The sequence below is a fragment of the Hemicordylus capensis genome, chromosome 2 (genome assembly GCF_027244095.1).
Source record: "Hemicordylus capensis ecotype Gifberg chromosome 2, rHemCap1.1.pri, whole genome shotgun sequence".
NCBI lineage: Eukaryota > Metazoa > Chordata > Lepidosauria > Squamata > Cordylidae > Hemicordylus > Hemicordylus capensis.
In genome coordinates, this window is record NC_069658.1 from 313,330,195 (window position 1) to 313,344,620 (window position 14,426).

The following is a 14,426-nucleotide window of genomic DNA, read 5'->3' on the forward strand; positions in this document are numbered from 1 at the left end:
TCTGCTGACATCAGATGAAGTTCTCATAGGAACACAGGAAGCTGCCATATACCAAATCAGACCATTGGTCCATCTAGCTCAGTATTGCAGGCAGGAGTCTCTCTCAGCCCTATTTTGGAGATGCCAAGGAGGGAACTTGGAACCTCAGATGCCCTTCCCAGAGCAGCCCCACATGTAGTCTCCCACTCAGATGCAAGCCAGGGTGGACTCTGCGTAGCAAAGGGGACAATTCATGCTTGCTACCACAAGACCAGTTCTCCTCTCAAATCTAGTCAGCATCACAGGTAGGCAGGCAGACACACCATTTCCAGCTAATAAAGTGAAAAGCAGAAAGTGTTGCTCTCCTCTCCTCAATTCCAACTCTTAGCTTAATTGCAACCATAATCCAATTTAGGATAAAGAACCTGTCAGCTCACTTGGAGCTATTACATCACCGGGGTGGGGGGAGAGAAAGAGCATGCAAACAAGCAACACTTGCTGTTCTGCCACAGAGGCAAAAGTATTATCATGGGTGTAGGGGGCTAGGAAACAAAAATTCTGCATTTATTACCAGCAATATATTCTTATCTAAAAAAGATTATGTTTAGCCCACATCATCCCATACACTAAGGTTTTTCACTGTATCTCCATTAGCAAGAGTTGGCCTAAACAACTAATGATCATTATTGCTGTGGTCATCCTTAGAATAAGCCCAAGTATCCAAAGGAACTATGCATCCTTGGTTGTTGAAGGGCTGGGGCTCAGTGGGAGAGCATATACTTGGCATCTCCAAATAGGGCCAAAATCTAAAACCCCAGAAAGTCACTGCCAGTCAGTGTAGCTAGTGCTGAGCTAGATGGATCAGCAGTCTAATATAGTCAATAAAGAGCAGCTTCATGAATTCATATATAATTTGGAGAACAACTCAGTCTCAGCAGCTATGAAATGACAGAGAGGTTTAGAGGAAGGCAAAATTAAGAATAGTCAGCACTGCATGTACTCACTGCAGAAACCTAATAATGTTTAGGAGTAACATTCACGGCCCTTACACTTCCTGGGAGTAAGAGATTGGATGGGGTTGGCTTTGCTTGATCTGGCACCACCATCATTAAGCAGCAGTTGGGATAAAGGCCTTGCAGTTTCTAATCACTGGAAGTCATTGCCATAGCACTGTAGGCAAGTCCAGAGGAATGATATAATTTGAAAAATAGCTTTTTAAAAAGGAGTGATGCATGCCATGTGCTCATCCCTATCTCAGGTGTTTATCTCTTTTTCCAGTAAAAGATCCAAGGATAGAAAAATGATATAATCCTAGCTGTTGCTGTAGGAGCCACGTTACCTGTGCACTGTAATTACACATTTTAAAAAAAATTATATTTTACATTTATATCCTACTCTTCTTCCAAGGAGCCCAAAGGCTCCTGAACATGGTTATGTTGATCCTCACAACAACCCTGTGAGGTATGATAGGCTGAGAGGTACATGACAGGCCCAGAGTCACCCAGTGAGTTTAATGGCTGAATGGGATTTGAACTCAGGTCTCCCCAGCCCTAGTCCAATACTCTAAGAAACTATTGTCTCCCTCTAAATGGGATGCTTTCTATTTTTGGATATGCAAGTAATTCCTCCCATCCCCCTACCACCAAAGATTAACTATATGTTCCTATCCTTTGTGCTGCTCCGTTCCCACCTCTTCTATACATTAAACTAGTTGGGAAGAAAGTTTATCAAAGGAAAATGGATGGAGTGGGCCACAGAAACAGTTGCAGGGGAGTAATAGCAGGAGAGAGGACATGCCCTCAACTCCTGTCTGTATGCTTCCAGTGGCATCTGGTGGGCCACTGTGTGAAACAGAATGCTGGACTAGATGGGCCTGATCTACTGTAGCAGGGCTGTTCTTATGTTCTTATACCATTAAAAGTTTTTAAGTTCTTGGAGGTCAGAAATAAGAGATTAAATAACTTTGTGGGGGAGGGGGAGTTCTCTAATCACATGCATTTGTAGTTAAGGAACTGGAAGTTGTGCTCTGTGATAAGAACAAGTAATTATGCGCTTCACGCATACCTGCAGAAATGGGGCTATGCTATCTACTGTAGCTACATCATAAATCAGGCACTGTTGGTTTTACAACTGAACTTTGATTCTGCTTTCTCAACAGGCATTCTGGCTATCATGGCCCTGACTGATTCAGAGCTACAAGCATCCAGCAGTGGGCAGCCCACAAGTGTTTCTGTGTACATATATGCCCAGTGTCAATTACCCACTGTGGGGGGCACAACTGCATACAAGGTTTCCAATCCCACCCCCACCCCCCAAAAAAGATCCGACACTAGCAGAGATTACAGTGCACAACTGCTGCACAGAGTTTCTGGCACAGTAGAGATGTAAGGCTGCTTTTGGCACTTGGGTCACCTTTGTAAACAGAAGAGCAAATGTGGCTAGAATTCAATACATATAATGAAAAACACTTATTTGCTCCATGTATCTTAATGTCTTTAGAGGAAATGAAGTGATGGGGCCCCAAGGCAACCAGTTAACAACACAATGACTAACACTGGGGAGAGGAATAATTGTAAAAGGTGTAGGACAAAACTGACACATTTCTCCCAAAGTGATCAGTGGAGGTTTCACCATATCCAACACATAGACTTCCAGCTCTACCTAAAACAGAATGTGCAAAATCTAAGAGCAATCCAACCTGGTCAGAGCCTGGAAACATGCCTGAGGAACCATTTCTCTGATGTACAGCAAAGACTGCTTCATGATACTAGAAAGTGGCTTGCAGAGATGGATATGAAACAGCATGGCCTCAAGGTCTACATACAGACGCTGATGGAAAGATATATGCGAGTTATATAATATTTGCAGTCTTCCCATTTTAGCTTCCTTTATCCTGTAACAAAGAATAAATAAGACTGTGGAAAATATTCCATAACCTCTTGTTCCAGAAGTTTTTAAGGTGACATTTCCTTTAGATGCATAATTAACTAGACAGAAATAGTTTCCAATCAGTCAATCTCCTTTGCAACCTAGAGAACTTCAGGGGCAGGTGCATTTAGAAATGAACATAAAGCAAACAGGTTCCTCACATGACATTTCTACACCCCAGACTACTAATGTTAGCGCAAGACTAGCACTATGGTGGTAGTAGTAGTAGAGGGGAAGCTATTCCTGTTTTTGTAAAGAAATAGTCTGTACACAGACACAAGTGCACACACACCAGAGCTCATGGGCTCTAATCCTGAAAAAGAAAATGGCAACTATAGCAGGTTGTATTTTACGATTATAACTTTTATTTTGAACTCCCACTGTCAAAAGGCAATACAGGATACATTTTTGGTTCCGAGTGTATTTGGCCTGCATACAGACAATGATTTCTTTAGAAAAGCAGAGTGACTTCCACTTTACTACCGTGATAGCAGGAGCTCTGAACTACCAGCAGTAGCACGACATGCACAAATGTCATGGGGGAGTCTGTCTTCCCATTTGCTTCTCCAGGATGCAGCTTGTAGTGCTACGAAAAGCCTCAAAACTGGTTGGAAGCAGCAGCCATTGGAATACACAGAAAATGAATACATGAGCTGGTGGTAATGACGCCCTTAACAAGCCTGTCTCCAAGTTTCTGAAATGCTCTCATCAGTAAACAAACAGCCTGCGCCTTTCATATTCCTTCCTCCATCTTGCATTCTGTCAGAATAATGCCTTTAAAATGGGACAGTGGCTTACAGTGCATCTGGAACATGCATTCAACATTTGCAAGGAAGCATGACATTAAAGTGCTCCATTCATAATTTCCTTATATTTCCTTGATTTTGGTGAAGATTATCCAAGTGAAAGAGAAATAACCAATAGCTTACTATAAACAGCAGAATGAATGTATGTAACAGAAACATTTGCTTGCAAACTGACTCAGCCTTAAGGCTCAAACTGGTCATAGCTAAAGTTTCCAAGATGCAGAAACCAAAGCTCAACATTATGCACAAAATCCACACCATATCAACACTAACATACAGTTGAGTATGACTTCAAACATGTACACATGTATGTGTACACATGTACACACACACAGGGACTACTCAGGCCTGTGTGAGTAGTTTCTCCCATTTGTTATGTATGCTAATTGGCTAGTACCCTCTAATCTATTCCAATACCCCAATTGTGGCACAAATATATGGGTTGACCTGAATTCCAATAGAATCCTTAGTTGTTAGTTCTGAATGCATGAAAGACCTGCCTCCTGCATCCATCTGCACAAAGAGCAGAGGGGGGGGAGAGAGAGAGAGAGAGAGAGTGAGCCCCCCGCCCCGTGTCCAGGGACGAATTCAAACATGAAATCTGCCACCTACAATCTGAAGCATATAGCCCAGAAAAGGCTCCACCATGTGATTGCTTTGATCATTGTTTCAACTTCTGGTGTATTTCACCCATCCACCCGCAAACAGGACAGAAGGAAGAGCTACATAAGAAACAGACAGGAAGGTGTTTCTCTATAGGATATAAATCTTGAGTGAAAATACAAAAGATGGGTCTAACAAATTGCCTGTGTTAGAAAAACAATTACTACATAAGAAAGTAGGTTTGAAAAGTAAGATCATTCCAATTACCGATTTATTCTTCTATTCCACAGTCTTTTAAGTGCTTTCTCCTTAAGGCCTTCCACAACAAGGAGATGAATGGATCCATCCACAATGTGAAATCCAGTAATAATGTCCATTTGTGAAATCTCCTCTAAAGTGAGCTTGTGATTCAGTTTCAATGTATTAAGAGATTTTTGAATTATATGCAGGGGATAACCCTCTAATTGGAGGGCCTCTGCATTAATTTCTGTAATTTCTTGCAGCAAATAACTTAAGAGTGATGTATTTTTATAGTCAAAAACATAGATCATGCAGCCATAGGGGCAATATACATCTTCAGCATCAGATATGTCATCTTTAGGACTTAACGGAGCAGATAATTCAATTCTCACTTTAAGATACGACTCTGAGTTTATGTAATCCCCCACTGGAAACCGAAGTAGCTCATTGCTGTCAGCTCCCCCAGTCTTCTGAGCGGTATTTTCTCCTTGGTAGATGCTTGCATCTTGAACTGGGCAGTTATGAATTGGGGTATAGAAATTAAAGTTCTTTTCACCTAGCAATAATTCAGTCAAGTTGATTTTAGCTATCCCATGTGGGTGCCATATTTCTTCGGTGCCTGTAATGGGATTCTGGACCATGTACCTGGAAGTGACAATGCTCAAGTTACTTAGCTTGCTGTCTCCTGGCTCCTCACCAAATAATGAAGGCTTTGTTTTGATAGCTTCAATTTTCTTGTCTCTGTCATGAACTTCAATTTCCAAGGGTGGCCCTCTTAGATATTCATGCAGTTCCTCAGAATTGATAGACCCTAAAAGAATCACATTGAGATCCTTGAAGAAGACTTCAGTCCCATGATCTCGACCACATGTTTGATGAGGAGGAAAATTGTGGAATTTGTATTTGCAATAAACAGGAGCACATGAATTCTATCAAAAGAAAAAGAAAGAAGAGCTAGAATATTTATTTGTGTCAATACTATTTCATTTCTAACTGTCTACACCCATTTCAGTATGGCTTCTGGCTTGATCTTGTTTTGGGAGTCACTGTTACTCCAATCTAGGAGAAGACCTTATTGGAGGAAGAGCTCACAGCCTGAATTCCTGATCCTGATGATAGCTCTCCAAACCCTTCACTGCCAGAGCAGATGGAGCCAGTCACCCTCTCAAAGCAGCCCTGGAGCAATGGGGACCTGCAGCTCCAAAGATGGAGGGAGACTTGGCCTCTCTCCTGATGGGCCTTACTTGGACTGGGAGAGCTGGAGGCTAGCTAGAGCAGAGCTGGCCTGAAGATCCAGGAACGGGAAGTGGTCTTGCTGGCTTCCTTTGAGAGCTTATGCCTTCAGCTGCCCTGATTGACACAGGTTTGGACATTTTAGGACTTACATTGCCTTAGTTACCTTAGTGGGCAACCTTTGCTAGGAGAGGAACAGAGGAAGCACAACTCTGTTGGTCCTCCTGGACTCCTCATCAACTTTTGACACTGGTATCCACCTGGGTAGCCTATGGGGATGTGAAACTGTGCCACTCATTGGCAGATTAATTCCAGAAGATGGGGGTGGGAAATTTGCAATATTTATGCTACATGGTGCCATAAGGATTTATCTTGTTCCCTGTACTTGACATCTGTGTCAAACCACTGGGGGAAATTGTTCAGAGATTTGGAGTGAGATGTCAGTGTGTTGATGATGCCCAGGTATTCCTCCTCTTCATCAGATCTAGATGCAGCTTTCAAGATCCTTAAAAGCTGCCTATATTCAGAAATGAGTGAGAGCAATGAATAAAGCTCAAACTAGAAAAAGATTAAGGCGGTATAAATAGATTACACAATTGTCCACAGAGATGGTATTCAGCCTGTCCTTGATAAGAGTTCCACTGCCCCCTTAAGGAGATTAGTAGTTGGGGGGGGGGGGGGTTGGAGGGGGGTTGCTCTTAGATTCAGCCTTTTCATGTATGGCCAAGGGACCTCCATGGCTCAAAGAACATGCTACCAACATGACTGGTATGTCAGCTGCAGCTCTCTTGGAAAAATAAAATATTGCCATAGTTATCCATGGAGTAGCGACATCCAGGTTAGATAACTGCATATTAATGGGGCTGCCTTGGAAAAGTGGTTTTGAAACTTCAACTAGTTTAAGAACATGGCAACCAGGTTAAAAACTGGGACCTACCATACTGATCATATTTTATCTGTGTTGAAAGATCCTCACTGACTTCCAGCTAGTTCGAGAGCACAATTCAGAGTGCCAGTTTTGACCTATAAAAACTGGACATGATTTCAAACATGCTTTGCTAGGTTTTTTGGCCCAGGTGAAAACCATTTTACTATCTTAGACCTTTGGCAGGGTATCACGATCATGGTTCATGGTTTTTTTATTGTTTCTAATGCTGATACTCTTTATTGTTGCTTTTAGTCATCTTAATTTCTCTATGTTGCCTGCCTTGGAGACCAGAGATGGAAAGGTGGGTTTTTATTAATTAATTAATTAATTAATTAATTTGATTTCTATACCACCTTTCCAAAAATGGCTCAAGGCGGTTTACACGGAGAAATAACAAACAAATAAGATGGAACCCTGTCCCCGAAGGGCTCACAATCTAAAAATCTTATTACTATTATTTCACTTTCTATCCAGGTAAATGGTGACAGTTAATGAATACAGAGAGTATACAAGGAGAGACTGGCTTGGGAGATAAAGTGAAGACTGGTCATGGAGATACTGAGTTGAAGCAGATTATGCCATGCCCTTTTGCTGCCCTGTAGCTAGCTGATCATTTGCTAATGGAAGGTGACCATGTATCACCCAAGCCCCAGATGATACAAGAAATTAGCCGTCAGAGGGGAAGTTAGCAGAAAAAGCAGGTCAGGCAGGCCTCCCTACTTGGAGGAGAGAACTGGAATTCCTTAGCTGGCTGACCAGGTGCTGAGAATGAGCTGGCCCCATCCCATTTTTTTTTTAAAAAAGATTAAAATACAACTCTTTTAAATAAACAAGCAAACAGCACCTTCAACCATGGCCAATAGACAAACTCATTCTGAGAAAAAAATCTATGTACAAGTGTGGACTGATTAGAGATCTACAACTAGATCATGTTTATTATTTTTTACCCTCTCTGGAAAGATCAGTTTTTTTCATAACTAAATTTAAAAATGTAATATAGCCACAAATTCATTGCAGGATATTTATCATTCCAGGGTACTTTGAACCAGTAACAAACACACTAAATTACCTGTAGCACTTTAATTGGAACAGGGGTGGTTGGTAAGCATCTTGCAGAATGAATCCTAATAATCAGTGGATTTAATTCACGTTTTTGTTTCTCAGTCATGAGAGGAGATTCAACAGAAAAACCTAGGTATGCATCCAAAAGTTTAGGAGATTTCTCTGCCAGCTGACTCGCCAGATAACGTTCTCCTAGACATGGGGTGGGTAGAGGGATTAAATTATTTATACAATACATGTATGAAGCATGATGTTTAGTGTCATTGCTCAACAGATCTATCCTCCAGGTGGACCACATCAGATTTTCCATACACAATTACTATTTAAGCAAATGCCAATATCTTGAAAATGGAGTATGGGTAGGGAAGATTACTATCATACTATATTCCATTCTAGCCAACTCAATACAGGAAACAAAAAAGAGAAGGGAACAATAAGGGAATCTTCCTATTATGCAGAATAATTTAGAACACCACTGGATACCATATTGCCTTCAAGGCAGAACTGTATGCTGAATCTTCCAGCTTAAACAAATAAATATAAAAGGAAAAAATGGAAGACACACACACATATTTGAAAATATTAGAAACAATAAAGCTAGTTTTTTAAAAAAAGAGCCCAGAGGGAGAACTCGATGCTGAACTTTCCTTTGTGAGTTTACTGAAAATGAGCATGCAAGATAAAAATATAGATAATCTAATCATCACTTTCTAAACAGATTATGGTACTAAGGAATACAAAGGCAGTTTGCCCTACTGTGCCACAATTTTACAGATGCATTTCTTACCCTGCTCCCTGTCTCCCCTACTCCCGCCAAACATCAGCAGGAAGCAAACAAATCTACAAATTTTCAGCTTTACAATGTATTTAACTGTTACTACTACCAGGGATCAGGAGAAGGCAATGGTAAACCGCTCCTCTATTCTACCAAGAAAAGCACATGGCTCTGTGGTCACCAGGAGTCAACACCAACTCGACAGCACAACCTTACCTTTCCTACCAGGGATGGTTGTCCATGAGGTGAGGTGACAGGAGGCGAGACAACAGCCACAGGCAGCACCTGCATGGTAAGATAGCTAGGGTGGGCATCCCACTCCCCACCATCCATGGCTTCACTTGCTTGCCACCATGGCTCCCTGGCCACCTCCCCTTACATCCATGTATCCCACCAGTCTGGGGTTGCTGCTTGCTGGTGGAATGAGTTTGAAGTAAGCTATACCCTTCAGATATCTTCCCAGTCTTTTGACTGTGGTCTAGTCATTCTTGGTTGGTGCACTTACTCTTCTGCTCAGAATTCCCACTACTGCAGCTTTGTCTGGGCTTGTGACTGCTGCTATGTACAGAAGTTTCGCAATTGCTCTTCTGTATTGACTGTTGTCTGACAATGGCTTACTGGCTAGATCTTGCTTCAGGAAGTTGGCTTCTGTCAGTTTCATGCATTCTAGAAGATCCTTTATCTTCTCTTTCTGGTTGAGAAGGTAACATCCATCCTCTTCACTTTCCATTTGAATGCTAAGATAAAAGGAAATGCTTCCTAATTCTTTCACTTCTATTTCTTTGTTCAGGTGCTCCACAAACATGACTGCCTTGTTTCCTCTCATGGCAAATAATCAAGTCATCAGCGTAAGACAATTGTAAGTCTATCTATCATTTTTGAATCTTAGTCAGGGTCAGCTTTTCCTTGCGTGAACCCCCGCTTCAGTAACATCTGATTCAGCTTCTCATTCCATGCTCTAGCAGCTTGCTTCAAGCTATAGATGCATTTCTGGAGTTTGCATACAAGCCTCTCTTTTCCAAATTCTTAAAATCCTGGTGACTCCTCCATGTAGACGTCTTCCTCTATATCTCCATGCAGAAATGTAGTTTTCACATCTAGGTGATCAACTTACATCTTTCTTGCTGCTTCTATGCCGAGAAGTGTTCTTGTTGAAGTATGTTTCATGACAGGTGCAAATGTCTCATCATAGTCTTCACCATATTTTTGAGAGTGTCCCTTGGCTACTAATCTGGCATTGTAGTACTCAATGTCACCTTCTGCATTGTATTTGGTTTTGAAGACCTATTTGCATCCTACTGACTTTCTTCCAGTGGGTAGTTCCACAAGTGTCCAAGTTTTATTTTTGTACAGAGATTCTCTCTCTTCTTCTGCAGCTTCCCCCCACTGTTTAGTAGGCTTGAGCCCGAAACATTTCGGCGGCCATTGAAAAGGCCGCCGAAACGTTTCGGGTGGTGGGGGCGATTCGGCGTTTCGGCGCCGGCGGGGGTAGGGCTTTAAGGGCGGGGGAGAGTGTACTCACCCCCCCCCCCCGCCGCATTTCCCCCGCCGGCGCTCTCGGAATTAGAAGCCCCTCGGGACGGCAGCGTTCCTCCCTGCCGTCCCGTTGCCCCCGTCGGCCGGAAGTGGCCGGAAGTCCCATTCGCGCGTGCGCCCGTCGTGCGCGTGCGCGTACGGCCGCGCGCGCGCGCACGACGGGCGCACGCGCGAACGGGACTTCCGGCCACTTCCGGCCGACGGGGGCAACGGGACGGCAGGGAGGAACGCTGCCGTCCCGAGGGGCTTCTAATTCCGAGAGCGCCGGCGGGGGAAATGCGGCGGGGGGGTGAGTACACTCTCCCCCGCCCTTAAAGCCCTACCCCCGCCGTGCCGAACAACCTTTCGTGCACATCCCTACTGTTTAGCTTCATGTGTTGGCAGTCTTTCAATTTCTTCCCATGTGCAGGGTTCCTGGGTCTCTTCCTTTCTGGCCATGTAGGAGAGCCTACTGGGTGGAACTCCTTTGTTGGGTCTTTGGGAGCATTCTTACTTCTGGCTCAACTTCTACTTCTCTTCTGGTTCTGGTCCACTCTGGGCTAATGGGAATTTCTTCTTCTCTTGGTTCCTTTTCCATCTGGATCTCTGGTCCAATTTCTGGCACTTCGCTTATAGTTGGCCTTTGTCTTTCATCAAAGTATACTATATTGTGTATTCTCACTGTTTCAATGGCCACATCAAGGATTCTGTATCCTTTTCCTCCTAGTGTATGTCCAGAGAGTATTCCTTCTTCACATCTGCAGTTCAGTTTCTTTTCTCTTTAGGAACATATGTATATGCTTTTCACCCAAACACTCTGATAATCCAAGTTAGGTTTGTTCCTAACAATTGCAGGTTTGTTCCTGCAATGATCTTTTTGCAATGACCTTTCTGCCATCTGTCATGCTTATTAGGGTTTTATCATTCAAGTCCAATTCACTAAACAGTTCCTTATCCTTAATCAGATTTTCGGTAGCATTACCATCAACAACTAGATCTCCACAGTCATTTTTGCAATAACTTTCAACTTCTCCTTCAATAGATTCAAAAATTTCAAGAATGGTTCCAAGCCCTTTTTCTGTTATTTTCTTTTAATCTCTGTTAGTGTGGTTTTCTGGCTTGGAGAGATTCTTGATGAGTCATCCCTCTTGGAATTTCTTTCAGCAGCTCTGCTGTGGCCAGGGCCTTTGTTCTAAGGACAACTGACTTGCAAATGGCCTGGCTTCCTACACAACCAACACACTTTGCTCTTTTGTTTGGTGTGAAATGCTGTAACCTGACTCTTGGTCAGAGACTTCACTAGAGACTGCATCTGATCTCATATCAAAATCCTGAAGTCTAGAAATGCCAAATTGCAAATTAATCTCCTCTTTTGATTCCAAAGCAAAATGTATTACTTGAAATCATTTTCTTATACACATCTCTTTGCAATGTCTAGAATTTGATTAATATGCTCAGTTAAATTCTGTCCTCTGAATTTCATATTACACAATCTGACAACCAGATTAATCAAAGTATTAGTTGTCTTTCTAGCATACTGGCATTTAAAGTTCTCCCAAGCTTCCTTAGCTATCCTGGCCTTTCTCAAATGCACGATTGGGTCACTCACACGCAAGCAGATGAGTCCATAGAGTTTTCTGTTTTTAGCATCCCACCCTGCTTGTTCCTCAGCTGCTTCAAGTCTGTCCTCTTGCAAGATGCTTTCCAGTCCCTGAGCCATGACAAAGGTCTCCATCCTGAATGATCATGTTTCATAATTAAATCCATCCAGTCTTGGGATCACTGGCTGCCACTGTGCTGCAGTCTCCATGGCAAAAAAGCTCCTCTGCCTTTTTCTCTGGAACTCCTTTCCGATCAAGCAAGCATTCCACTTACTTACTGTGCCTCTTTGGTGCTTTCTAGATTACACCCTATAACAGTGTCACTACATATCCATTAAGTGTGCTTCCATATTGCCTGTGTTTCAACATCATGGACCTTGTGTTGTCAGCAAGTGTCATTCACATTCCCGATACCTTCTTTTGGGTTTTATCTTTGCATTACGGTACTAAAACGTTGCCAAAAAAAGGGGTGTATTTTCCCATTGTAGGAAAGTTCACACAAGCTAGGAAAAAAGACTGCTCCTCCTGCTAGTGGCTTTGTGCAACACCCTTTATGGTTTTGACGATCCTGCCAAGCCCACGTAAATTACCACTGTTGTAGTGTGTAATTTGGAAAGCAGCTTTGACTGCTTTCCATAGGCTCTGTTTGTCTTTGGGTGCTTTCTAAGAGTTCACTGGGCCCATCACCCTGTTAAGAGAGCTCGGAGGGAAGATTTCTTTATCTACCCCAGCTTCAGCAGAAGTGTACAGATAAGGAGAGCACTTCTAATTAATATTGTCTGGAGGCATGGAGCTAAAGTTCTAAATAAAAGTAGTTTATTTAGGAAATCCATACCTCCCAAGAACTCTCCCAACTACTCTGTGAGGTAGTTTATGGTGAGAGAGTGACTGGCCCAAACTCACCCAAACAGCTTCATTTTTATTATTATTACAAAGTTTAAAAATATACAAGAATCCATGTACTTTAGAAACAAGATATCAAACAGCAGAACCCGACAATATCATACAACAATCATAAAAGCTAAAATACACACCAAACATAACACCTGAATACATAATTCCACAATATTTATGTGGCATATAAACATCTTTCAACACATCAATAAAAAACAACATACTAATTAGGATCAATACTACACCGCTCATTCATAAATCTGCAAATGAGAACCAAGTTTCTATTTGACTTTTCCCCTCCTTCAAATATACAGTCATTTCCATTGTCTCTTTGTCTTCAAAGTTCTAGCCAATCAATATTTTCTAGCTGGCAAATTACAAATTTGCCAGTTGGCTATAACAAGAATCCTACCTGCTGCAAGAAGGTTCCAGTGTAATTCATAAACTTACCCTTACTTGGCCTTTTTTCATAGCCTAACAATGATGGGTCAAATGGAACAATAAAAAATTAATCCAATAATATGATGGATTTTTTTCCTCCAGTAAGAGATTGTCTTAGAGCAAGCAAGTCTCCCAATTATACCCAAAATCTTGTGTTCATCTCCAAACCTGATATTTAATTGTTTTTAATAATTTTAACTGCCCTGAGCCATTTTTGGAAGGGTAGTAAAGAAATTGAAATAACAACAACAACAACAACAACAACATTTTAAATTTTAATTATTATAATGTTTTAATCTTTTTATCTGTTTTTAATGTTGTAAACCGTGCAGAGACTTGCATTTTGGGTGGTATATAAATGTTTTAAATAAATAAATAAATAACTATTATACATTGCTATATATTTGTTGTAAGGTGCAGGTGTCAAATGCCACTGATATATTAAATGATATAAATTTTATCTTATATTCAAAAATGGGGTCATTGCTGGATCTTGAACAAATATAAAACCCTAAATTTGATCAAGTATGGCAGTTCCCAATCTGTGATCTCATTAAAGACTACATTTGTTCTGTGTGTCACCAGTAGATATTTAAAATGTTAATCAGTTTTAATATTTTCCAATACGAGTATGCTATTTCATACATCTATCAAAACTAGATAGATTCAAACCTATTTTCTCTAATCTTTCCTGTGAATTTAGGGATATCTGAACCATTGCATGTGTTATAATTTTTGGCCAATATCTACACTAAAAGATGCCTCTTTATATAACATCTCTAATCCTTAGGGCATCATATAATACACAAACAGTAGTACTATGCAAGTGAAATTGATTATAATATATAAAGGGGATCAGAATCATCAAAAGGCAAGGCCTCAAACTCAAAAGGAGATCCAATCTGCCAAGGGCCAGCTTTAGTAGTTGCATTCTAACTTAGAAATGCCATAGGTCACCAACAGGGGGAGCTCACAGATCAGCAGCAGAACCTCATAGGCACTGGAAAATAGGATGTCACAAAAGGCAGTACTTGAAAGAAGTAAAATAATTTTACAAATTATTTCACAGTGAAATTATGCAAATCTCTCTTTTTTTGGAGGCACAAATTTCATTTGTGACAAGGCAAGGAGCATGTTTTTTTTAAAAAAATAATTCTTTATAGCGTATCTTCTTAAAATAATGCATTAAGGGGGGGAAAACAGCCTAACTTTAGAATGTGCAGACATATCAGTAATGGTGCATTGAACAAACACTGCAAAATGCAAGAGCATTGAGAGAAGCTCTGAATATAGCAGACAATAATTCAATTAATGTATCAATGCCCTTGCAGCCTCAACTTCAATTACAGCACACCATCAGGAAACGTGGTAAAGAGGAAATTGGTATGCAAGCTGTCAGCTATGCCAACAAGGCAGCAGGC

General features: G+C 41.4%; 1 protein-coding gene across 3 annotated transcripts in view; it reads right to left on the reverse strand.

Annotated features, from left to right (window-relative positions):
- Positions 1 to 14,426, reverse strand: part of CFAP92 (cilia and flagella associated protein 92 (putative)) — a 99,319-nt gene that overhangs the window by 32,351 nt on the left and 52,542 nt on the right. For all 3 annotated transcript variants that reach the window (XR_008315818.1, XM_053294370.1, XM_053294372.1), the window contains 3 exons: positions 7,787 to 7,971; positions 4,584 to 5,485; positions 2,678 to 2,872 (listed from right to left, as the gene is read on the reverse strand). Coding sequence is in view for 2 of the 3 variants with exons in the window: in XM_053294370.1 (XP_053150345.1) it covers positions 2,678 to 2,872; positions 4,584 to 5,485; positions 7,787 to 7,971 (1,282 nt within the window). In the remaining variant the exon portion in view is untranslated. The remainder of the gene's footprint in view (positions 1 to 2,677; positions 2,873 to 4,583; positions 5,486 to 7,786; positions 7,972 to 14,426) is intronic.